Genomic DNA, 24,681 nt, shown 5'->3' with positions numbered 1-24,681 from the left:
CGAGACAGTGGGAGAACGCATGCAAGCTACCGACTGTACCTACAGCACAGATCGGTAAATCAGTTCTGTAATCAACAGTGTCTTTCCTGGATCTTCCCACTCTGTGTTTTTCTCCTTCTTTCAGGCTCTCGTGTCCTTCCTTCCTTTTGCTGTTTGATCAGTTTTGTTGTTTTTTTTCTTGTCTGCATTTCCTCTCCCTCCTGATCTATGGATGCACCCCATCTGTCTGCTCTGTGACCGTGGAGGCCAACACTGACCCCAAATGGCTGTACTCTGTAATGCTTGACTGGGCTTTGAAATAGAAAGAAAACACATCAGAAAGATGATGCAACATGCTTCCAAATTATTGTTAGTGTGAAATAATTGGCCTTGATAGTTAATGTTGTCAGTGTCAGATACAATAGAGCTTTTCCCACTGCTAATGAGCATGTTTTTTTTTTTTTTAGATGTTTTTGTGCCGGATGACTAGAATTATGTGAGTGAAATACTGTTAGGAAAGAAACCAGAGCAATGGGCTCATGCTGCAACCAACCTGCTTCAAATCAAACCGGATTCTAATTAAAAATCTTTCCTATCACTTTCTCATACTCATGATCTTGTGTACTTTGCCTACTACAATACTTTATCTATTAACTCTGGTATACTTTAAAAGTCTTGGTCGAATATGATTCTGCACAAAGGTGAAGAAATGGTTAGTAATACCAGCCCTGAAGCCAAAGGTCAAAGGTTCAAGCCCTTAAACCTGCAACATGTCCTTTCACATCACTACTTTCCTCCATGCCCAAAATGAGTTCACTTTAATTGTCAAAGTGTGTGTGCTTAGCGTAGCGGACAGATGGGTTTATGTGTTAGGACGTCTTAGCTCAGCCAGGACAGCAGCGCTTAGGTCTGGGTCAGAGCTGCAGTGTTAAAAGGGTAAGGGTGTATGAGGGGCATCGGTACCGCAATGCAGACTTCCACTCTGGCACGTCTAAATAAGGCTTCAAGTGTGTGTGTGTGTGTGTGTGTGGTGTGTGCTTGGCCTTTTGTGTAGTGGAGCAGACACCCTATCCCTACGGAGAGGACTGGTGTTAGGATAGAACCTGGCTGCACCGCTCTCTGGAGCTCTCTTACACACACACTTAAAAAACAATCTACAAAGTGTTAGAAGTGCAGCGATCGATTGAGTTATCCTCAGTCCACCAACATTTTCTGTTGCGTACGTGTGTGCATGTGTGTGTGTGGGATGGCATAGTAGGTTTTACTTGAAGTTGTCAGGGTGCTGGCCGAGGGCCAAAGTAAGGGTGTCCAGAGCATGACGGTGGTGTTTCTGGGCACTGAGCAGCAGGGTGAGCAGGTGGAGGGAGTGTAAGTCATCCCCACAGAGAGATAAAGCTGCCTGAAGGGGCTCCATAGCTGCTGATACCTGCCAGATAAACACCAAATTTGTCAAAAAGAAAAAGAAAAAAAACAAGTTTGTCAAAAAAAAAACAAAAAAATAAGCTTCAGTATTGATTCCATTGGCTTGCTTTTACCTGGCGTACGATGGCCAGCTGCAGAGCCAGGTACATGGCAATCTGCGCATCCTGAGGGTCCAGTGAATGAGCTCTGTAGAGGGAAGACAAATAGCACAGGGTGGACTGTTGAACTGTGTGGCTCGCTTGCGTGGCTGAAACACGTGATAGAGAATGAAACAAGCCTGACTTACTTTTTCAAAGCATTTAGTGCCTTTTTGTTGAAGTTGTTTCGGTCTGTGGTCAGAGAAGCTGCAGGAAAAATGGGAAATTTACAATTTCAGATAAAAATAAAAGCTGATGATGGACTACGGTTCAAGCAAGTTAAAACAAGAGTTGGAATCAGGGGCAGTTATATGAAGGCCTGTGTCTTGACAAGTAGCTTAGACAGTCCATCATTGTTGATGTTGACTAAACTATTTCCTATTAGCCAGAAATGAGACCTACTGTATTTTTGGGACTAATAAAGCGCACTTAAAATCCTTTAATTTTCTCAAAATTGACAGTACGCCTTATAATCCAGTGCACCGCATGTATGAATTCTGGTTGTGCTTACTGGTCTTGAACCAATTTTATGTGGTACACGGCGCTCAAAGATCTGTTTTAGTACGACTTTGGTAAGCTACGAAGCCGCACCGCCTGATGGCTTGCCGGAGCATTACGGCTGCCGTAGTCAGGAGCCTCGAGGAGTAATCTGGGTCCAAAACTCCGTCAGTTTCAGGTCCCAAAGTCAAACAAACAGTCTAATATAAGGCAAACATGAATTATTGAATCAGGCAATGCTACTCTCACAGACCCAGAATAAAAAGTCCCATAGACAGTAAGATCTAGTTAACACTTGTCGACTAAGCTATTTCCTGCTGGCAGCGGACAGAATTTAAACTGTGTCCATTGGAAATCAAGTGAACCCAACATCAGCCCTGAACTCATTACAAGGTGTTGTAGCTGGCTGCCTTCTTCTTTGCATGACCACAAACTGCTGCTTTTCTCAGGGAATTTCAAACAAATGACCAGTGGTATTGTTTTTATTTTGGACAGGATGTTCTCCATATATTTCTTCAGATTGTGTGGTTAGATTTACCATCAGAGGCCTGCAGACTGCAGCAGAGTCCCAGAGCCAGGTAGGCTTTAGGCAGAAATTCTCCTGCTTCCTCCCCCATAGACACCACACTCTGGGACAGAGCCTCTGCCTCCTTGATCTGCATACACACATAAACACATTAACCTCTGAAGGATGTTAGCTGGGATGAATATGCGGCAGAGGGACGAGGAAAAACACCCAAGTTGAATCAATTTTTGGTGCAACAATAAGCTACATGGAGATTGGGCTGTTCGAAGCATCGCGCAGAACTGTCTCTTTGTCTTCGATCTCTTTGCGTAATCCCCAGCTGACTCTGTGATGTGGAGATCAGTGCTCTGTAGAAGCCATACCATCTGTTACAGTCGACTCAGTCGACTTCTTGTTCTTTTTGGGGCTTTTGTGGCTCTTTGAGACTCTGGTTGCGAAGCTGGGATCAATCACATGCCTCCCTCATGGGTGAGCATGATGGATAAGACTGATAAAACTCATAAAAATAAAAAATCAAAAATCTATATTTGCTGTGTGAATTGTGAGGTACTGTAAAGTGAGCTGAAAACTTTGCCAGTCTGTCCAGCAAAATGTGTCTGCGATGCAGTGGGGAGGGACGTGAGTTTAGTGCGAGGACAGTCCGGACAGATTTGCTTGAAGGACAGCGCAGAGTTTGCTGAAGGACACACACGCTCGCCCACACACACAGCAGTAGACTGCAGGCGGTGTGTGGCTGAGCCGAGCCGAGGTGCTCTGAGCTGAGGAAAAAGTGTGTCACTCTGTGTGAGGTATGGCTGGTGGCGGGCGGGCAGGTGGGTAGATGGGCGTGGGTGGAGGTGGGGGGGTAATGCCTTTGACAGCACACCAGTGCAACAGCAAGCAAACTGCTCTGACACCCCCCCTCCGCTTCATGTCCTCCTTCTCCCTTCATCCTCCTCCTCTGTTCTCTCTCCCTTCCTCTGAATCCAGCCCTCGCTCTTTTAAAGCCTGCGCACAAATAGACCAGCCATTTACACGCGGACCCTGTCTGTGCACGTTTTAGGCAGATTATGATTTTGTTTTGTTTTTTCTCCTCCCCTTGAACAGTGTGGAGAAAGAACACGTCGCCATTGTCTGTGGAAAACCTTGAATCTGCAAAAAACTGCTCTTCAGGAATTTAGAAAAGCAGCTTTACGTGCAAGATCGAGAGTCCCACAGTTCATGGTGATGTCACTGGTTTGGGGGATTTCAGATATGTCTACAAGAAACCTACGAAAAACCAAAGAAAAGAGCAAAAAATGTTAAAATACGTAACGTTGTTGGCTGCAGTAAATATCAGCCCAGACTGTCCAGTGGAGCTGATGGTGGATAACAGTGGCACATTTATGTAATGCCACACTGCACTACGACCATAGTGTCCCATTGTGATTATGGCTGTAAGCTCCTTAGTGTTTCCAGCCTGCCATGATCTCCAGCCACTGACAGATGTGCTCTCTCCATTTGCCTCTGTTAGCTCCACTTTTCTAATCTCTCTTTCTCTCTCCAACTCCCTCTCTCCCTCTACACTAAATAACACTGTTGGTGTTATTTTCTCTTTCCTGCTGAGATCATGCACTGAAGGAGTATCCAAGCAGGCCCGGGATTCACAGTAGTAGTGTGTAACTGCCTGACTGACCCCAGCATCAATCCCAAATATCAGGGGTCTCGAACTCCAGGCCTCGAGGGGGCGGTGTCCTGCAGTTTTAGATCTCACCCTGGGTCAACACACCTGAATCAAATGATTAGTTCATTAACAGGCCTCTGGAGAACTTCAAGACATGTTGAGGAGGTAACTTAGCCATTTAAATCTGCTGTGTTGGATCAAGGACAACGGCCCTCGAGGTCTGGAGTTCGAGACCCCTGCCAAATATTTAGGACCCGGTGATGTCGTCTTACAACTTTTGATCAGCACATTAGATGCACTATGCAATTCTGTGACTCGATTTTATGTTATATTCTTGTAAGTACTAGCCGAAGCTGACCATGTGCAAGAAAACTGCTTCCATGGGAATTAAGAAGGTAAGCAGCAGCCAGGTGGTGCTAATCAAATGCACCTGATGAACTAATCATCAGCAAGTATGAGCATCTCTTAACACAAAGATAAATGTTCCCAAGAGGGAAAGAAACTGCAAAAATCCCAGCAGCTACATCTCAGACTCTACAGACCTCAGCCAGCATGTTAAATGTTAAAATTCATGACAGTACAATTAGAAAAAGACTGAAGAAGTATGGCTAGTTGGAAGGTCTGCCAATTGGGTCGAGTGATGTTTTTGTGACAAAGCTAGAGCTCTGCAGCAAAAAAACTAACCACAAAAAGTCATTTTATCCCAATAATCTTAGTTTTATAATTGTTAAAAGAGCAAAGCTGTTCTGTTTTCCAACTACTTAAATCTTTTAGTAGCACTAAACCATGGGCTGTTTCAAGCATCTGACTGAGGGTGTAAAAATGTTTTTAACTGACACCCACAAAGCAGTGGAAAACTATAAAATGATATCAAATGGCTTCCAGCTTGTAATTCCCACTTTCCAAAATGGCATTAAGAAACGTCAGTTAAGGACAACTGTGAAAAGAAAGGCAAGCTCTGGAAGAACAAATTTACATGGCTGCTGGATAGAAAGACAACGTAAAACCCCCATATGACTGCAAATTAGCTAAAAGAAGGTTTAACTGACATGAGCGTGGTAGTGCACCATTTCACAACGCAGCTCTGACGCACAAACAAGAAACTCAAGCTCAAGTTTTCCGACTAGTCCCTATAGATTCCGGATGTGAACATCAGTAAAAATTTGGGAGGAGATCTTAAAAAGGCTGTGGTTGCAAGTCAGGCTCAAAATCTCTCTCTAAATACGTGTGAACTTGATCTTCCATTTCTGAAGTTTAAAATAAAGCAACGGTACACTAAGATTTGTTTCCTGCACGTTGTTTCATTTTAAAACTAATGAACTACGTCATTTGCTTGTGGCTTCCCACACTTTTGCATACTGTTTTGCAGGCTGGTTGTGTGACAAGCCTTTTACGCTGTCAGCATCTCTGTCAGTTATGAGCGTTCACATTATCAAGAAATAACACTCAATCACGCTAGCTGCTCCTTGCCTTGAGCTAAATGCTAATACCAGACTGCTAATATACTTACCGTGACAGTGCTGACATGCAGATGTTACCAGATGTAAAGTAAATGTTAAGCTTTGAGGGCAGATGCAGGGCTGCGTGCATGACTTCATTGAAAAGAGCTAATTAGTATGTATCAATGTAATTGCTAAATCCGTTTTAAGAAGAAGAGACGTAAAAGTCGTTGTCATGTGGCAAACAGGGCGGCTTCATTATGGCAAAAATAATAATCACAGTTATTTTGGTGAATATAGAAACCTTGATTTTTAAGATCTCCACCGTGCTTGACATGTGATATGAGGTGTTGTTGGCCAAACGTGGCGCTGTGTATCATGGCTAAACATGATCTAGACCAGGGATGTCCAACTCCAGTCCTACAGAGCTACTGTCCTGCAGCTTTTAGATGCATCTTTGTTCTGTCACACCTGAATCAAATGAATAGCTTGTTACCAGGCCTTTTCCTAACTTGATGGCATGCTGAAGAGGTAATCCAATCATTTGATTCAGCTGTGTTGGAGTAAAGATACATCTAAAAGCTGCAGGGCAGTATTTCTCTAGGATTGGAGTTGGACACTTCTGTTCCAGATGTTGTGTGGTTTGTCCAGATGCAACACAATGCTGAGCAGTGCTGCCATGTCTTTCTCATGGCAACACTTCCAAGCAAGCCATACTTTTTCAATCTTTTTCCAATTTTACTCATGAACTTTAACATTGTAACTGTAGAGTTTATGATGTTTATGGTTGAAATTTCTCTGCAGATTCCTCCTTGGTATTGAGTTAACACACACCTGAATGGTCAAAACCATCAATTGCTGCTAATTACCCTTTTAATTCCTATGGGTCCAATATGGTTGTACTTGGTTTTTCACTTAGTTTGCTGCTTTTGAATTTTGCATTGGTTTTGATAATTAAATAATAGCATTGTGTATCTCATGTTTTACTTTTATTACCATGTGTAGATGTGATTTGTAAAACAAAAAGTTCAAAACGTAGGACCGAAATGAGAGAACAGTCAATGTAACAATAAATTAGTCATACTTTGTGTTTCATTAATGCAAATTTCTTTTGATGTTTATATTGGAAATCCTGGACACAGGATGTATGAGGATATATTTGCTACTCTGCATCTCTGTGTCACTTCTTTATAGTTAATGGCATAATTTCCAGCACACTGCAAAACAGACAAGGAAAACAGCTCCACCTACAGAAATGTATATATAGTAAATTTACACCACAACATGTATGCCTGGGAAATTTAGTCCAAACATCGCAGCGAAAGTCAAACAACATAAACATTTTTTTAAAATATAATAATTATTATTATATAACTGCCAAGTCTTACAGATCTGCCCCTAAAAGTACATGTCATGCCAACAAAGGAAATCATCAGCATTCTAATCAAAGCATTTTTCAACCATTTTTTTTAAAGTTCTCTTTCCTTTATTTAAGCATTGAATAGATTTTTCTATCAACTGATCAGAAGCATAGACATCTGTTAAGTAAAGTACAGGCTCTTGGTAAATACATTGAGGAAATTAATGACTGGTTGTGCCACAATTTTCTCCAGCTAAACAAAAACAAAACTGAAGTAATAGTCTTTGGCGCCAAAGAAAAACGATTACAGGTCACCAGAGAACTTCAATCTATACACTAAAAACCACAAACCAGGCGAGAAATTTGGGTGTAGTGATGGATGCAGACCTAAACTTAGAAAAACACATTAAGACAATAACAAAATCAGCTTACTATCACCTCAAGAATATTTCAAGGATAAAAGATCTGATGTCTCAACAGGACCTGGAAAAACTAGTCCATGCATTCATCTTTAGTAGGCTTGATTACTGTAACAGCATCTTTACAGGTCTACCTAAAAAATCAGTCAGACAACTACAGCTCATTCAGAACTCTGCTGCTCGAGTCCTCACTAAGACCAAAAAAGTGGACCACATCAGTCCAGCTCTGAGGTCTTTACACTGGCTGCCTGTCCGTCAGAGGATAGACTTTAAAGTCCTGATGCTGGTCTATAAAGCTCTGAATGGTTTAGGACCAAAATACATCAGTGACCTCCTGACCCAGTATGAACCTTCCAGATCCCTCAGGTCATCTGGATCCGGTCTTTTATCAGTTCCCAGAGTCAGAACCAGACACGGAGAAGCTGCATTCAGCTTTTATGCTCCATATATCTGGAACAAACTCCCAGAAAGCCTCAGATCAGCTGAAACACTCAGTTTATTTAAATCCAGGTTGAAGACTCACCTGTTCTCAGCTGCATTTGAATAAAGCACCAAATCCACACTTTAAGCTTAAATTTCAAAACTTATATTTTAACTACTGATTTTATCTAGTGTTCTGATTTTATCTGTTTTGATTTTATATACTGTTTTTTTTTGTTTATTTGTTTTTTAAATCAATTTTAAATCATGCTTTTTATTTGTTTTTAATGTCTCTGTAAAGCACTTTGAATCACCTTGTTGTTGAATTGTGATATAGATATATATATATATATATATATAATAAAAATGCCTTGCCTGAATGAGCTGCAGACCAAGCAAGTAGCAGCTGCAAAAAGCCAAATTAGCCAGAAATAATTTGAAAGTATTTAAGTTGAAGTTTTTTTCCCCCTTTTTTGCAAGTAGATGTTACGTGTGTAATTACCCAATGCAGCTGATCAATGCAGACTTTAGCAGCCAACAAGGGCAACGAAGGGTCTTCTGGTCTCATCCTGGCACACTCTTTAAATACAGATACAGCACCAACCCCCTGAAACGCACACACACATACACGGAAATGTCAATGACAAATTGTGATTAATGAGCAAACAGCAGCCACTTATCATTCAGCCACAGATGACATGGATCGCTTTTGAGCAACTGTATCAAACATACATTAACTGTCCTCACACAGCCCTAATAGACCCATTTAGACACACGGTCACTTAATACATGTAGGTCAATCATTAATGGACCACGTGCACGTGCACATGCGTGAGCACATGTGCGCGTGCACGCCCGCCGGCCCTAAATAGAAGCAGATCTGACAACACTGAGGCGGTCCCTCTCCTTCTAGGGAGCAGCCTATTTCTAGATCTCACCATTGATCTGCAGTCACTTTATCATGCAATCCACATCAATTTTTCTGTCACACGCATGGCTCTGTGCGCACACACACGCAGACACTTAGAGACTGAAAGAGCACTGTGAGGTATTCTGAGGACTCCCATTTAAAAAATGTGCCTTTTTAAGATTACATTTCATTACCATGAATACCTAGATAGATAGAATAGATAGAAGATAGCTATCTCCTTTGGGTGTGATGTGGTGTTTGATTTAAACGGAGAAATGAGCTCACTTTCCGGGCGGCCATGAGTGACAGGCCCAGCTGGTGCCACAGGTGAAACTCGTTGAATGAAAACTTCATGGCTCGTTCCAGACACTGCGAGGAGAAAAACAAATACACAAACATGTTTGAGTTATGAAACTTTGTACAAGTAGAGTGAGCCGATAGGAGTGGACGGTTCGGTGTGGACATTAAGCTTTTTGTTTTCCTTTACAGTCACAAAGCTGAATGGCCACTGTTCGTAGTCACATTCCTCTCGCTCAAAATCGATTGTCAGTCAGCGCTCACCACCCACTCTGTGCTGTTTCAGTACATAATGATGTGAGTGATGTGTGTGTGGACAAGCACAGGATGGCGTGGAGCGCCGCTCAGTCAGATGTTGTCAGTCATGCAGAAGCGAGCTACATCAAGAAAAAAGGTCTGCCAAGTAGTAGGATTAAAAAATGTGCACTTATTAGAAAGGTTGCACACAAAGTAACATGCAGACAAAGATGCCATGCTGAATAGAGCAAAGGCACACAATACCAACCTCTGTAGGATTTAATTGAATAAGAGAGTGTGGAATAAGTAGCTAATTGTAGTCGTGAATGGGCTCTGTATTTTCTAACATGAACTGAAGCGTGTAAGAAATGTAATGGTTCACTGCAGGTCTTTATGAAGCTATATGAAGCTGCAACTGTCTCTGCTGCTACTGGCAGTATTGCTGACCCTTGTTAACCCAGCTAAATCAGGCCCCAAACCATTACAAATCCCTACTTAACCTCTGTTTAGAAGGGTTAATATATAGAGCTCGAAGTAAGCTTCAGCCAAATTGTAATAACAGAGGTTAAAAGATACAAGTGCGTTAAGTCTCCTACTGTACAGTACTTTGAGCTGCACCATATATAACTGTTGTATCAACTGGACTAAATGCTTACAGTTTTGCACTATTAACAAACAATGGAATGACAATTAGCCCTGTGATAGACGTGTCAGCTGAGACATATGTGTTTAAGAAAATTGATGGAATTAATTTAATTAGATATTATTAATTGATAACTTTTTCTAAAAACTGGTTCAAGAACCACCTATGAACAGTGTTTGCAAGGATGCCACTTGTTTTAAGGATATAGTAAGTAATTTTCTGAATTATGTAACGGGAAAAAAAATAAAATTGTGTTCATTCATTAGTGTGAAATTATGTCTTCCAACAGCAACTTCCAACCACTTACGTAACTACACCTTATAAATATCACAAATAGCTTTTAAATCTTTTAAACTATAATAACCATCTAATAAATGCACATCTATGTTTTCATCATCGTTTTCTCATTATGTCTTCCTCCACTTCCACTTCATCCTCTTCCTCCTCACTTCAACCCACCACATGAAATTCACCTTATGCCTGAAGTCAGGGAACATGCAATAACATTACTATTTATTCCGATATTGTTGCAGTTACTCCTAGATATTGTCAGGCTGGCTAAACAAGAAACAACAGTTGGTTAAAAGCTAACAATATGCAGGCTACTATTAGGCTTGAGTATCCTAAAAATCGCTTGATTACATTCCCACATCGTATGAGTTTATTTACTAAACATCACTAAGAGTCCAACAATGTTCAATTAACTTCAAAGAAAGTTTCACTAACAGCGACTAACAACAGCTAAAACAGCGGCTAAAACAGCGGCTAACAGCGGCTAAAACAGCAGCTCTTACTGACAGAAAAGTTCAGGATATCCTCAGTAACTCTCTTTAGCATTGCTGTCATCAGACAGTCATATTTAAAAGTGGGATAAACAGCGGTCTAACAACAGACACTCACTATAGATGAATGATGACTAAAGTTGTTTGGATTACAGCAACCACCAGAATTATGCACTTGAACTGGGAGGGGTAAGAAAACCGAATTCAGCTGACTGCAGTCTTCAAGCTTCTATCGGTGAGATTTTACACGGTGTACCTTTAAAGAGTGCACAAGTAGGCAGGTGGGGGGTGGGAGGTTTAAATTATACAACATTGATTCTGGAAACTACAGTTCATGTTTGGTTTCATAATCAGGCCAAAACTACATGACTGGGTTAATGACAATGTTTGGGTGGGTTAAGGTAAAATTTGACAAGCTGACTATCACATAGAGACACCTTACAGGTGAGAAACCAGCTGTGTCGACTAAAGGGCAGCATTTGAAGCCCTGAGACTGACCAAACATCTATCCATCTGTCCATCCAGACATCCTGTTAACTAGAGAGATGGACCCTATCCCAGCTGACTTTGGGTGAGAGGGTGGGGTACTCCCAGGTCACTAGTCCATCCCAGTGGGTATAATTCATAAAATGATTATTTCCTGTTTGAAAAACTGACATAAACAAACATAAATTATGACATCACCAGTGATTAGTGTGAATTATTAATTACTAGAGTTTAAATTTTAAAAATAAAATTTACTAAAGTTTAATTAAGTTTATTAGCAATAGTACTTTTAAAGTTTTTCAGTCAGGTGCTTATGTTATAATGAAAGTGTTTCTGCTACTACTCACAGTGGACATTAGGAGACATAACAGTGCTGTAAGCAGGAAAAATACGTTAGACCTTATATAAAACTAAGATGGAGCTGCGGCACATACTTGACAGATTAAAGGGATATCATTCAGTTTCACTTGCTGGGCCCACGTCTTCATTTGAGGTTTGATAGCGTTTTAGTAGATAAAGGTGAATGGCTTGGGCATGAATTGAGCTGTGGTTTGGGGAAGGCCTTGAAGGGGACTGGCCGCGGCTCCCAGGCCTGGCAGATCCTCGTGTACTAAATATAAGTGAAGAAGTTAAAGAATTAAAAGGGGAGTGAGGGAGGGGCATGTAAACAAGGACGAACAGCTTGTAGAACTGGGGGAACCTATATAGATGAGAACCGGAAGGAGCATGTTTGGGGGCGTGGTCCCGCTTCTGAAATTCAGATACTTTATTTCCAATTATTTAGTACAACATTTGCCTTTTTTCCTCTCCTCCACAGCTCAAGACTGAAATACTGTTTGGAGACACGCAAAGAGTGGAACTTTTCAACTCAGGTTACTAAGTTACTGTCACGATCTGCGGGAGCAGACTGTGCAAGCTGTGAATTGTGGACCCAAACGCAGATACAAAGGGAGGCGGAGCTTGACTTAAGTTTCAAACGGAAAACAAGCCTTTATCATGGCTGATTACAAGAAGGCAAAACAAAGCAACAAGGACAGTAGCGAAACTAAACTAGAACGTAAACTGGGAAAACGAAAAACTATGAAAACTGTGACTCAACTCTAAGAACTATGAGAAGACGTGAGGGAGGTAACACAGACGACCTGGCAAAGACAGAATGAAAACACACAGACTAAATACACACAGGAGGTAATCAGGGGAAGTGGAAACATATGGAGAAACAGCTGACAAAAATGAACATCATGACGCCACAGGGAAAAGTAGCACTAAGCACGATGAACATATAAACAAGACTTTCAAAGTAAAACAGGAAACATGATGGGACACAGACATGACACGAACTTGATAACATGAGCCACGCAGACATGAAACACATGAAGGGCGAAGGGGACTTAAACACAGGGGATGAAGACACAAGGGGAATCTGATGATAACTATAACAAGGCAACGTAGGCAAAATAGACATGAGCACATAAACAATGAATATCAAAATATAAGAAAATTAAAAAACACAGGGTTACGACCCAGGACTGTGACAGTTTGTGCTTCAGACAAACATTCTGTGCACAAAATGAGAACCGTGACCTTTGACTCTGACTTCCACTGACAGGAAGGGTATTGAACTGAACTGGAATGCGTACAAGAGTAAACTAGCTCTAGAGATTTATGTTTTTTAAATGCATCAGTGGTAAGATAAAATCTTTACAGTATATGAATAAGAGATAACGTTTATATTCCTTAGTATTACTACTTTGACAGACAAGTCTTTGGAATAGGTCGCTTATTTTCCTTTTCCTTGAATATGAAGGGAAAGCATAACAATAATATGAATTCCTGGTATGAAATTAAAACATGATTTCTTACCACAGAGACACCATGGACTGACTGATGCTACAGTAAGGATGCAATCAGTCTTATTCATGACGTCAAAGAGGGAATGTATTGACTGGCTGACACCTGATTTTAAATAAATGGCCCATGCAGGCCTCATACATCAGCAAATTGATCCACTGGTGTAGGTGGAACTACCTCAGTGTGTGTGGTCTCCCATATGCTATATATGAATCAGTGAGACTTGTGGACAAACCTAATTTGAGACAACCCCGCTAACCTCCGCCTCTTAAACTTCCCACATCTGGGTAGAAAGTCACACTGGGGGGGGGGACAGTTTAAACAAAAAATGAGAAAATGGAGGAGGAATTCAAGGCCAGAAGAAGAATTAGAAAAGAACAGGCAGTGTGGGGGATGGTGAGAGATGAAGAAAAGACTGAGAGGCAGTGAGAGAAAAAGACACATAATCCCTGTGCTCCAAGTGATAAGGACATTCATTAAAAAGTTTGGCAAAGGCAAAGCTCTCACTAACACATCTCATCTCTCCCTCTTTTGCTCGCCTCCCCTTAGACCTCCAGCATAGTGTGCGTCTGCATGCGTGCGTGTGTCAGAACACCTCAGAGAGCATGGCGTACTGCCCCCTCCTGACCATGCCGATGGTGAGCAGGTCATAGACTGAGGTGGCGTCCTGCAGGCTGGTCTGGCGAGCCTCAGCCTGATCCGGCAGACGACTGATCACAGCGTCACCGCTGGCCTGGATAAAGAGAGACGCGGGATGAGGAAAACGAGGAAGACTTAGCAAGGAAAGGTGGATGTGTGTGTGCGTGTTTACATATCTTTGTGGGGACCAAAACTGGAATTTTACCAAGCTTCTGGGGACCAGCAGCCCTAATGGGGACAAAATCCCGGTCCCCACGAGTTTGACTCAAAATGTGGTTTTAGTGTCGGGGTTACAGTTAGGTCACGGTTAGGTTTAGGCTTTCATTTTGGATGGTTAGCATTATGTCAATGAGGTGTCCCCACAAATATATGAAAACGAATGTGTGCGCGTGTGTGTGTTGTGGTTTGTGTGTGTGTGAGAGAGCATCTCACCATGGATTCTGTGATGAGTAGCAGCAAAATGGCCTCCTCCACCACGTCCTGAGGACAGAAGCAACTGCCAGGACACAGAAAGCAGGAAATAGTACCAAGAATGGGAATTTTATCCCTCTCTCACTCACACACACTCACACACACACACACATCCAGAAGTACACTGGTGTGAGTGTCACGTTTCTGTCTCACCTGTGGAGCTGTAACATAATACAGACCACCCTGGATATATCACTATACAGTAGTATCTCAGATGTCTCTCGCTCTCTCTCTCTCTCAAACACACACTCTTTGGGTCTTACACTTTTCCTTCTATTCATCACTTTCTTTGCCCCTCTCATCAACTCTGTGTCCTTTTAAAGGACACGTTTACCAGACACCACAGAGGCATTTTCAGGAGGCAACTGATAACAAAAGCCACGAACAATGCCGAAGCACAGCCTGTTTCTCCTGTTCCTCCTCTCTCCTTCAAATCTCAGACATGGATTTAGATCTTCACTTATGATAGTGTGGGCTAGCTTAGTCATGTTGCGGTGACTAAGTATGGCTTGCAGGGCCCGAGCAACAAGCGCAGGATTCCTTTGCAAAGAGGGCAGAAACTAGACAACTATGTGGTGATCATTGTTGTGTGCTGTTGCACATAACCAGTTTGTCCTGTCGGGGCTGGCCAAGGGTTTCTTCTGCCTTCTGCCGTTACGCTACGCTGACATGTTATGTTATATAAGCACTATGTTCAAAGAACCGCCCTATAGCACAGATAAAACAGCAGCCTGCTTTCTGGTGTCAGAAATGAACTAATGAATGAACTGAAGTCTGGCTTCGCTCTGAGCCCTTTAACCTCCTCTAAAGCAGGTTTTCAGCCAGTGTTAATTAAGCCTGGGATGTGATGACCTCTAGTGGCATTCTAGTGGTTTCTCCAGGACAGAGCTGAACCACAGGCGCAGTGAAAACCACCCGAATCAGCTTCAGACGTCACAGACGACCTGAAAGACCGTGTGATTTGTTTTGTTTCTCCAGACAAAACCTGTTTAAAAGTTCAACCTTCAGCTAAACTATTGACAAGTAATAGTTCTTCTTTAACTCCGATGCTTATGTTTTGTTACAAATCAGATTAATTTTGTTAGGAAACAAAAAAAGCAAATTTATCTCACAATCTATAAAGAATATAGACCGTCCCTCCCAGCCCCAGAAAAGAGAAAATAGAGCAGCCTCTGGGAAAGTAACAAAGGAGGGAACCCATGACTGATGGACATGTTGTGTTTACAGAAGAGACAAAAATAGCAAAATCCCATCACAGGCATCACATTATTAAGAACAATATTGTTTTTTGGGGGCCATCTTAATGGTGTCCAACCAAAAAACTATTTTCTTGTTTCACATTTGTCTCTAATAGACTGGCAACCAGCCCAGCATGTACCCCACCTCCCTCCAAATGACAGCTGGGATAGACTCCAGCCCTCCCAGATCCTGAAATTGGATCAGTGGTTAAGAAAATGGATGGAAGGGAAATTCATCTTAGTGTTGCTAAGTCAGTGGACATGGGAGTTAATGTAGGTTGTCATGCAGCAGGTCAACACTCGGGTCAAACTGCAGTAAGCACCAAGGTCTTAACAGGAGGGTAATTTAGACAAAAGAGATACTCGTGGGCTCAAAGTACTAAAGCGACACTCCTTAGTGAGATAATCTTTGTCCACTATTGTCAGCTGATACGGTGAAGTAACTAACACCATCATAGCAGTCATGTATAGCTTTATAAGCTAAATACTTAGCATGACTCAAGTAATTGCATTTAGCACGATTAGACTAGAGCAGACTGAAACAGAAAACCAAAAATACTGAAATGAAAACAAAAAAAACAGAGAGTGTACAAACCATTCTGTGCTGTAGCGATGTGGTGGTTTAACAGTGGGGTAGATGGCGTCTTTGGAGGCGGCGGCTCCTTCTCTGTGAAGCCAGGCTGAGGGTGGGGGGCCCAGCGGGGGCCAGTAGCTGTCCTCGCTCACAGAGCTCAGCAACACTTTTGCTAGTTTTCTCGCTGTAGACTAGGATGGAGCCACATGCAGATGCTGTATTAGTGCAGGTGTGGAATACTGATACTTTGAGTCCTGTATTTATGCTGTTTTTCAGCTTTCATGGTTTAACTTTGTATGATTCTCAGTTCTCAATCTTTATTCATCTCAAGCAGCCAGTATACGATAAATAAGTCTGTCTGAAACAAACTATTTTAACTCCTTTCCCCCTCCTGTTAAGTGCGCTTTCTCCTGATTGGCTGCCCCTCGCAAAGGCTTCTTAACCACAGTTTGTAACTGAATTGATTGTATTTTAGGAGCTCCGCTCTCACTGGCATCATACAGATTCAAGAACAGTCCTGAACTTTCAGTTTACAGGGATTACTCATATCTGACTATATGTGATCATGTTTAATATGATCATCCACTCACCGCTGTAACAGTTTATACACATGACAGAAAAATGCAGAATCTGTCCACTTGAAAATTTGAATGATAACAATAATAAGAATAGAAATAACTTTCTTTTTTTTTTACTGATCGTTTTACAGAAAACATTCCCGTATAAAGATGTGTTTTCAGTGTTTTTCTCTAAAGCCAAAACACTGGACTTCATCAGATTTGGTGCAGAGTTGGAACCGTCCCAAAGAAAGAAAATATTACATTTGAATGTGGACAGGTCACTGGCTTTGGTGGAGGGCGCGTTCGCCTACAGTCTCTCTAGATTACAAATTGTGCTGAACCAATCACCTGCACATCATATGGCAGCAGGTCAGTTAGTACTTGTTCTTGTGTTATTATGTATGTGTATGTATAATATTACACATACAAACTGCATGAAAGCTGGTGAAAGCATACGACTGGTGTCGAGTAAATGGACTTGAAGTATGTCACAATGGTTAAGTATTAGAATACAGTGCAGTGTGTGTGTGTGTGGTGTGTGTGTGTGGGTGTGTGGTGTGTGTGCGTGCGTATGTGTGTGTGTGTGTGTGAGAGGTGGCCCACCTTTCTGAAGTTCTGAGACCCTCGTGACTCCACCACCCTCAGCACTCTACGCAGCTGGTGAGCACCCTGTGCAAGATGACTAACACACACACACACACACACACACACACGCACACGCACACACACACAGTAAGCATATATCAGTGTGACATGTAGGTGTGAAAGTGTAACATTAAACAAAAATAAATGTGCAGAAGAAGAAGAAGTAAGGCGATCTAGTATCACAGTGTTACAGAGATAAAGTCCTGCAGGACGTTTGTTGCCATGTAATCAAAGCAAAAGTTTTTCTTTGACTGAGACAACACACTCGAACTCTTCTTTACTCACAGCGACCTCATTTATGGGCAGTGGATGAATGAGTAAGACATAATATTATACTTTTTACAGAGATGGTGTTCCTATGTGACCATTCAAACGCACCTTGCTTTTCTATGTCTAAGAGCAACACTGCCACCTATTGATCACGAGTAAAAATGCATCTGTGGTGCACTAAGGTCAAGTGGTGCTGGAAAGCTTAGGCTTGATTTCTTCTTCTCCTCTTCACTCTAACACAAGCTAAACGACAGAGCACACAGCTCTCTGCTCCACAGAGCGAGTCTTGTGATCAAAGGAGGAATCAACAATAAAACTGCAGTGCACAAAACAAGAATCCAATCTGCAACTACACGTGTAACAAATTCTATTTAATAATTATGTAAATATAATCAGAACAAAATTGAAATCATCTGACTTGTACTCTTATCAAAGACGTTGGAATTATACTGTCACATGTGAGCATGTGTAAAGATGTTTGCTGGTCTATTTTTTGCTTTTAAAAGATAAGATGGTTGTTATGGTTGCTACCCTCACCCCCTATGCAGCAGACAAAGGTAAGCACTCTGTAATGCAGCCTGCAGGAAGTAGCCCAGTTCAATATCACTGGGTGAGTGAAGTAAAATGGTTTTGGCTGACTTGATGTGGGGTGTTGTTACAACCTGAAAACACAGAGATAAAACAGACAAGATTATTAACCCCCTATGAAATTTTAAGTTTCTGTCAAAAGATTATTACAACAACTCAGTAAACAGTAAAATGGAGTAAAATGCCAAACCAAACACAGCCATAACAGGGTCACACACGCTCATGCTCTCACACGGGCATAAAAAGCCCACCTTATCGAGCTCCTGCAGGTAGGACAGAGCTGCGTCACAGGCCCTGAGGTAACAGGACAGGGACTCCTCCTCTCTCTCAGAAAGACGAACACGGGACACGGCAGACAGCGTCTGGTGATCCAGAGACAGACCTGAAACGCACGGAGAGAGACCGTGGCTTTTTTACGAGCACCTGCTCTCAGCGAAAAAAGCTACCATTAAAAATGTAACTGCTTTAGTTTTCAGCTGGTCAGGTTAAGCTAAAAATGTAATAATGTGTAATGTGATAAAATCATTAGTATTACTAATAACAACATTTCAAACAGGGTTTTTCGAAATGTGGCAGCTAGGGGTAAATGTTGTGACGTATATGTGAAATACGGAGGCTGAGCCTCACAAAATAGACTGAAAGTGGCGATAATCAGACTTTACTGCTTCAGCTGTTTGTCCATTCATTGTTACTCGGTCTGCACTTGCAATGCTCAGTTGCTCTGACAGACTTCACCGAGATAGATCTGAAAATACAAGTAAGTTTAGTCTGTTAAAATGAGACTCGGATGTGCGTTGGACAGCTCTGACAATATTTACTAGTCCCAGAGGATGAATGCTGATCTTAGATGATCCCATGACTTTTCCTCGAGCATCTCTCAAGGTTAGTATTTGTGATTTCAAGTGAAGTATCTCAGCAGTTCTTGGATGGAAAATTGGTACAAATGTTAGCGTCTCCTTCAGGATGAGCATCTAATAACTATGGTTATCCTGTCTGCATGGCCATTTTCAGTTATACAAACGAAGGCATCACCTTTAGGGCTTTGATTGTCTTCCTGTGGAGGGTTAGGGCTAGTTCCTTTCTGCATTTCTATGCTCATGAACATCCTTCCTGCCTACATTTTCCCCTAATCCCCCTTAGTCAGTCGTGGTAGATGGCTGGTTCACCCAGAGGTTTCTTCCTTTCTTCCATTTGGTTTTGTGGAGGGGCTTTCACCTTAAAATTTAAAGCTTTGTGCTGTATACATAAAAAATTGAACTGAACACTGTCCTTTTGTTTTTGTTTGTTTGTTTTTTCTACTTATAATTGCATTTCTGATGCACAAGTACAGAAGCGGCCGTTAACAGGCCGGTGCCGTCCAGATGATGTCTGCTAGTGCACTTATTTGTACAAACAAGTGGGAGGGGGGGACTTCTCGAGACCGCAGGAGGCCTGTGACGGGCAGCAGTCTCAAGCCAGACGCCAAGCTAAATCAAATAAGGAGACGTCATCATCCAAGTATTCACATCTGACTTCATTTCCAAAGCAACCCTGGGAAAAGTGCGGGAAGGAGACAAGCAGCTCCCGGAGGATCTGATCTACGTTAAGTGTTTGCAAAGACAATCCTTCAGTGGGCTTCAAAGCAATCAAAAGAAATCTGACAGTTATTGCAACAAATTCTCTCCAGTTTGATGAGCGTGAGGTCACATCCGATCATCAGGAAACAGGGAGTGTAGCCGCGTAATGATGATGATTATGATGAGTGAAACAAGATTATCCAGGCCTCCAGTGTAATGTTCTGTGAATGTGATCTGTGACCTTTAATGATGCTGGTATTCAGTGAGTCACATTAGAGCAAAAAAATAAAACAAAACACTTAAGGCTGTATCTGACTGGAAAGAGCATATTTTTAAAATGACTCCAAAATAAAAAGTGATGGAGGGGGAGGGGGGCGTTCATGTTTGGGCTTGAGACAGCTTGTGATTGTGACTAACTGTAAATCCTCCCTTCACGTATGACTCATGATTGTTGTGCTTTTAAAAGAAGCATCTGTAGAAAAACGTGTCAAGACAAAGTCCAGAGGTGGGAAATCAGCTTCCAGACGAGCTTTACGTTGTTAGCTTATTCCCAATCTGCTCCCTCGAGGTGTCTGCGGGACAGAACAGCGATGCATAGAAAGAAAATGCACCGCTTCATCAGGAGCTTTAAGGTTAAAACACAATAGTAGCTCCGTGCCCAATCAAGCTGATGTTTTCCAGTTGTGCAACGTTTGAATCCACAGTCTGGCCCGTCGCCTCCCTTCCATTTCCACTTCCAAACCCCATAAAAGGTCATTGTGATTTTAAGGCTGTAACAGCTCCTATCAGAGGGATTAGTTAAGGGATCATTAAGGAAATGTATGACGAGAGTAGTTCAACCTTGCTGCTGGTGTTTTTCAAGGAAACCTGCCAGTTCTTAGAGCTGCTTTTGCTTACTGAAGGTGCAGGCTGACAAGCAGGAGATGTGCTGTAAATGTAAACTGTGCAGCGGTGTAGCAGACATCCAGAAGCCATACTGAAACACTGTCAGCTGTGTTATGAAGTGCATTATATTTCATGTAGATAGGGTTAGAGTGAGACCACTGCACAGATGCGACATTGGTGGAACGCCCTGAAAACATTGAGATTGCAATATATAATGTATGCTTTCCACCTCGCAAGTATTCTTTAAAACCACCACGGGTCTGTCTCAGCACTCATACCTGGCAGTATTAACAAGCAGTCAAATTTCTCCTGCGTGACATTTTTATACTAACTGTGCCTCCAAGGATTTTAGAGGTTTATGGAGCTCACTGGGACAGGCTTCATTAATAAGGACATATCGTCACTCTTTCACACAAAGACTGTGGGCACAGCCAGGCTCCAGTGACACTTACAATCAGTTGGCATTAAAATCACACATTCAGGAGTGGAGAGAGGAGTTCCTGGAGTTAGTGGAGCGTTAAAGTGTAGAGTCTACTGTTTGTAAGAGGAAAAAGTTTTAATGGCTTCTGTCAGGTATATTTTTAAGTAATGATCCTGTTTCTAAATTAAAAGAAATGTTATTGCTGCTGAGTGCGAAAAAATCAATTAAGGTCTAAAGAGATTTTATTATTATTACGTGTCCTTGGTAGCTAGCGGTCTTCTGCTGTCGGTGCGCTGCTGCCACCAGCTGTCAGTCAGTGACATAGTGTAGAACCAGTAGCACGGCTGCAATTAGCAGTACACGCTGATCGGCCACAAGTCAAAATCACAGGAAGGTGAGGTGAATCACATGCACTCGCTGTCGCCTTACAGTGAAATGCATTGGGAAACCTCGTGTCCTTGGGTTCATATGCATCGTTACTTAGACACATACCTAAATGCTTTTGAGGGGCATCTACAGAATGAAGTGGAACACACCTGAGCTACCTGCCCTGTAACCCCCCTCATCCCAAAGGAGCTACTGCCAACGTCCTTTAAAATTAAATAAAAATGATCAGGAAAACCTCAAGTCCTGGTCCAAACTAAGCTAGTTTCTCCCCCATGACATTTCCCACGAGCCCTCCTGCTTCCTGCTGTCCCCTCGTTGTCCTCTGGTGCTGGTGAGTACTCACTGTTGTCAGTGATTTTGCTTTTTCATCGACCTTTCAGCCTTGCAGCTTAAAAACAGCCACTACCGTGTGAGTACGAAGATTAAAGCTCACTCCTCTTAACTTAAATACATTCAAGACACTGTAGGATTTTCTTTCTTTTTGGTGTACCTGCAAAAAGTGGATGTGCAAATCTCTTTTTTAATGCTGCCCATTGCAACGACTGTCGATCATGGCAGCTTAAAGAAATAAAGTCATGCAGTAGACAGCCATACAGGACAGGAAGTGCAGAAAGATTATGTAACCAACTATATTCAGTTAAAACTGAGCAGAGAGCATGCGCAGAAAACTACACACTCCCTACTGCACATGCTCTGCAGTGTTTATCTTTGTTTTCTCTTCAAAATTAGTTTTTCTTTTCTTTGCTATCAAGAACCAACCAATTAAACTCTTAGAAATAGGAAAGAAAAACATTTTTTACCTTTAATCACGAACGCCTCAGCCAGCAGGCGGAGGTGGTAGGTCGGCTGGTCATCCTGCGTCAGCTCCTCCAGCCCCACCCTGGCACACATTCCCTGGGCGTCCCGGTAGCGTCCCTGCACGTAGTGCACTTTGGCCATCAGCAGCAGAGCCTCGTTCAAGTACCGGGGCTGCAGGACAGCAATATAAAGAAATACTGAATAGGAAGAAGCCACGGAAAAGGATGGAATTTATAGAAGCTGTCGGTGCTCTGTGAAACAATGGCTTTAGGGCTTTGTTTGATTAAATGAAGGAAGTCGTTTTTTAAAAAGCAGAGCAAAGTCTAAAACTCAGATGTCAGAAGTAAGTTAGATGAGACTAACTGTTAGACGGCCTCGGCTAAGGATGGTATTGAGGAGTCTTTTGGCCTTGCACAGTTTGGGCTGGGTTTTGTCCACCAAAGGTTTGGACCTGCGTAGCAGATCCATGTTTTCCAGCACGCACTCCTCCAGCAGCGCCTCGGCCATCAGCAGCGTCCCGTAATCATCTAAAGGAGGGGGGCGGCATCGAAAAGGTTCACAGTGAGCGGAGTATGCTGAAGGTCTGAGCTAAAGGTCACAGGTCATTTGTTTCTGTAGCCAAAGCAAACCTCCCTCAGTCCATTCAAAACAGCAATTCCCAGGGAGAGCAGTTTAAACATGCCTGAGTCCTTAAGTCTGTTTAGAAACTACAGTTTCCATTTCTCCTAATATTTTTCCTAAAGAACTTTAATCTCGGTATCAGCAGATATACACTCCCATCCACCTACAGCGAATTAAAGTTTACATGTGTAGTAAAACAACCCGCTTCAGATGGAGCCTTGCACTCAGTTACAGTCCAGTAGTAAACCTCAGTGTCTGTGTACACACACACACTCGATTAAAGCTTTCCTGTTTGGCTTTTTCACCGTGCGTATGTGTGTTTACCACTGCCAGCTCTGCGCGCAGTGTTTATGCCCTGATATACTTGACATATTTGCAAGTTTGGTTTATCAGCACAGTCAAGGCTGAAGATATCTGCGAGGGGAAGGTGGGGGCTAAACACCAGGACGTGTCTCAGCCTGTGGCCACATTAGGAGCAATGTAATAACTGCACCGTCAAGTTGGAGCCTAGACTTTGGCAAGAATCGGTGTTGTAAGGACTGAGATAAAAAACAAAAACATTCTGGTTTCACTTCAAGACTTATCAAGTAGAAAGATCAAATTTACTCTGTAGTTTGCTCACACTCAGTTCTCTTGAATATCATCATTGCTCTGATTATCTGATTTTCTCTATTTTCATTTTAGGAGCAGCCTTATCATTTCCTACTAATCACCTCCCCTTTAGTCAACAATTTCCTTGGATTTCAATAAACATTTGAACCTCCTGTGAATAGGATCAAAGCGTTTCTTGCTATTACTGATGAGCTTTACTTTGTTTGAAGCGTGAGTAATAATGCTGGTTTCAATATTTTCATAGTAGCACATGGATCTCTTTATGAAAGAGGTCACTCATAGTGATAAACACAAAGAAAGTTTGCTTTTTTAGTTCTAATTCCCGGATGTTTTCAACCCATTGCTTGTTCTTTTATGAAAAACTCACAGCATTGATTTGGTCTCTTCTGTTCCTACTTTGTCCCTGTCAGACATCTCCCTCTGGGAGCCAGCATTGTTTCTTGTTTTTATTTTATTTATTTATTTATTTTTGCTAAAAAAAAAAAAAAAAAAGGAAAAAAGAAGCTCATTCAAGATTGTTTGAAACACTGAAGTTACTAAATTACTTTTTTCATTGTGTTTTAGTGGAGGTAGTTGCAAATTATCAAACACTACTGGTTAGCTAAAGGTTAGCCCTATAGCTAGATATGCTAATATATGAAGATTATAAACTCAGGGTTTGCAGGGAGATAAAGTACAGCAACTAGCTATCCAGTTAGTTAATGTTAACATTAAGTGGAGGTAGTTGCAAATTTTCAAACACTACTGGTTAGCTGATGATTAGCCCTGTAACCAGATATGCTAATAATATGCTAAGAGTGATTTAAGGCAGATAAAGTATAGCAACTAGCTAGCTAGTCAGTTAAAGTAGTAGAGCATTTGGTTGCTTAGTAGCCAAATAACCCCTTTAGAAGTCAGTGCAGACCAAAATGGAGTAACAGATAGCACGCACTGCACTAACATTAAGGTGGACAGAAACACCACTCTAAATGTTTGCTAAGATGTTAGCTGTGCAGGCGTGCCTTCCACTCTGGTATGTCTGAAAGCCACCTGTTTTGTAAAATAACTTGTGTTCCTCTAAGCTAAACCTCTGTGGGTAAACAGCTTTCTAATTTGACCTGAGTACACACTTTCCAGCTTAGTTTATAACATCCAACATCCCTTTCCTCATTACACCCAGAATTTTTAAACCAAAACTGTAATGGTGAAAATGCTAATATTGAGGATTCAAAATGAGACTTCAGAAGCCTCACATCCATGATTTTCTAACACTGGAAAATAACTCAAAATGTTAGAAATATTCCAGTGTTAGAAAAGCAGCACTGCTCAGTGTGTTGTAACTTTATGCAGTGTTGCTCCAACTGCCCGTGTAGCGTGGGTTGTGGTCAA

General features: G+C 41.9%; 1 protein-coding gene across 1 annotated transcript in view; it reads right to left on the bottom strand.

Moving 5' to 3' along the window:
- The window catches only part of ttc7a (tetratricopeptide repeat domain 7A), a 70,876-nt gene that overhangs the window by 32,576 nt on the left and 13,619 nt on the right, over positions 1 to 24,681 (bottom strand). The window contains exons 3-16 of the mRNA XM_005936855.2: positions 22,444 to 22,607; positions 22,083 to 22,251; positions 18,285 to 18,415; positions 17,983 to 18,107; positions 17,134 to 17,212; positions 15,992 to 16,161; positions 14,120 to 14,183; positions 13,644 to 13,781; positions 9,038 to 9,121; positions 8,345 to 8,449; positions 2,575 to 2,692; positions 1,688 to 1,745; positions 1,515 to 1,587; positions 1,245 to 1,405 (exon numbers count right to left, since the gene is read on the bottom strand). Of these exons, the coding sequence (XP_005936917.1) occupies positions 1,245 to 1,405; positions 1,515 to 1,587; positions 1,688 to 1,745; positions 2,575 to 2,692; positions 8,345 to 8,449; positions 9,038 to 9,121; positions 13,644 to 13,781; positions 14,120 to 14,183; positions 15,992 to 16,161; positions 17,134 to 17,212; positions 17,983 to 18,107; positions 18,285 to 18,415; positions 22,083 to 22,251; positions 22,444 to 22,607 (1,639 nt within the window). The remainder of the gene's footprint in view (positions 1 to 1,244; positions 1,406 to 1,514; positions 1,588 to 1,687; positions 1,746 to 2,574; positions 2,693 to 8,344; positions 8,450 to 9,037; positions 9,122 to 13,643; positions 13,782 to 14,119; positions 14,184 to 15,991; positions 16,162 to 17,133; positions 17,213 to 17,982; positions 18,108 to 18,284; positions 18,416 to 22,082; positions 22,252 to 22,443; positions 22,608 to 24,681) is intronic.

The sequence above is a fragment of the Haplochromis burtoni genome, unplaced genomic scaffold, assembly GCF_018398535.1.
Source record: "Haplochromis burtoni strain Fernald_Lab_line unplaced genomic scaffold, NCSU_Asbu1 Contig_215, whole genome shotgun sequence".
NCBI classification, from domain to species: Eukaryota; Metazoa; Chordata; class Actinopteri; order Cichliformes; family Cichlidae; genus Haplochromis; species Haplochromis burtoni.
Note: the sequence above shows the minus strand (reverse complement) of the source record. Positions and strands in the feature narration are given on the sequence as shown.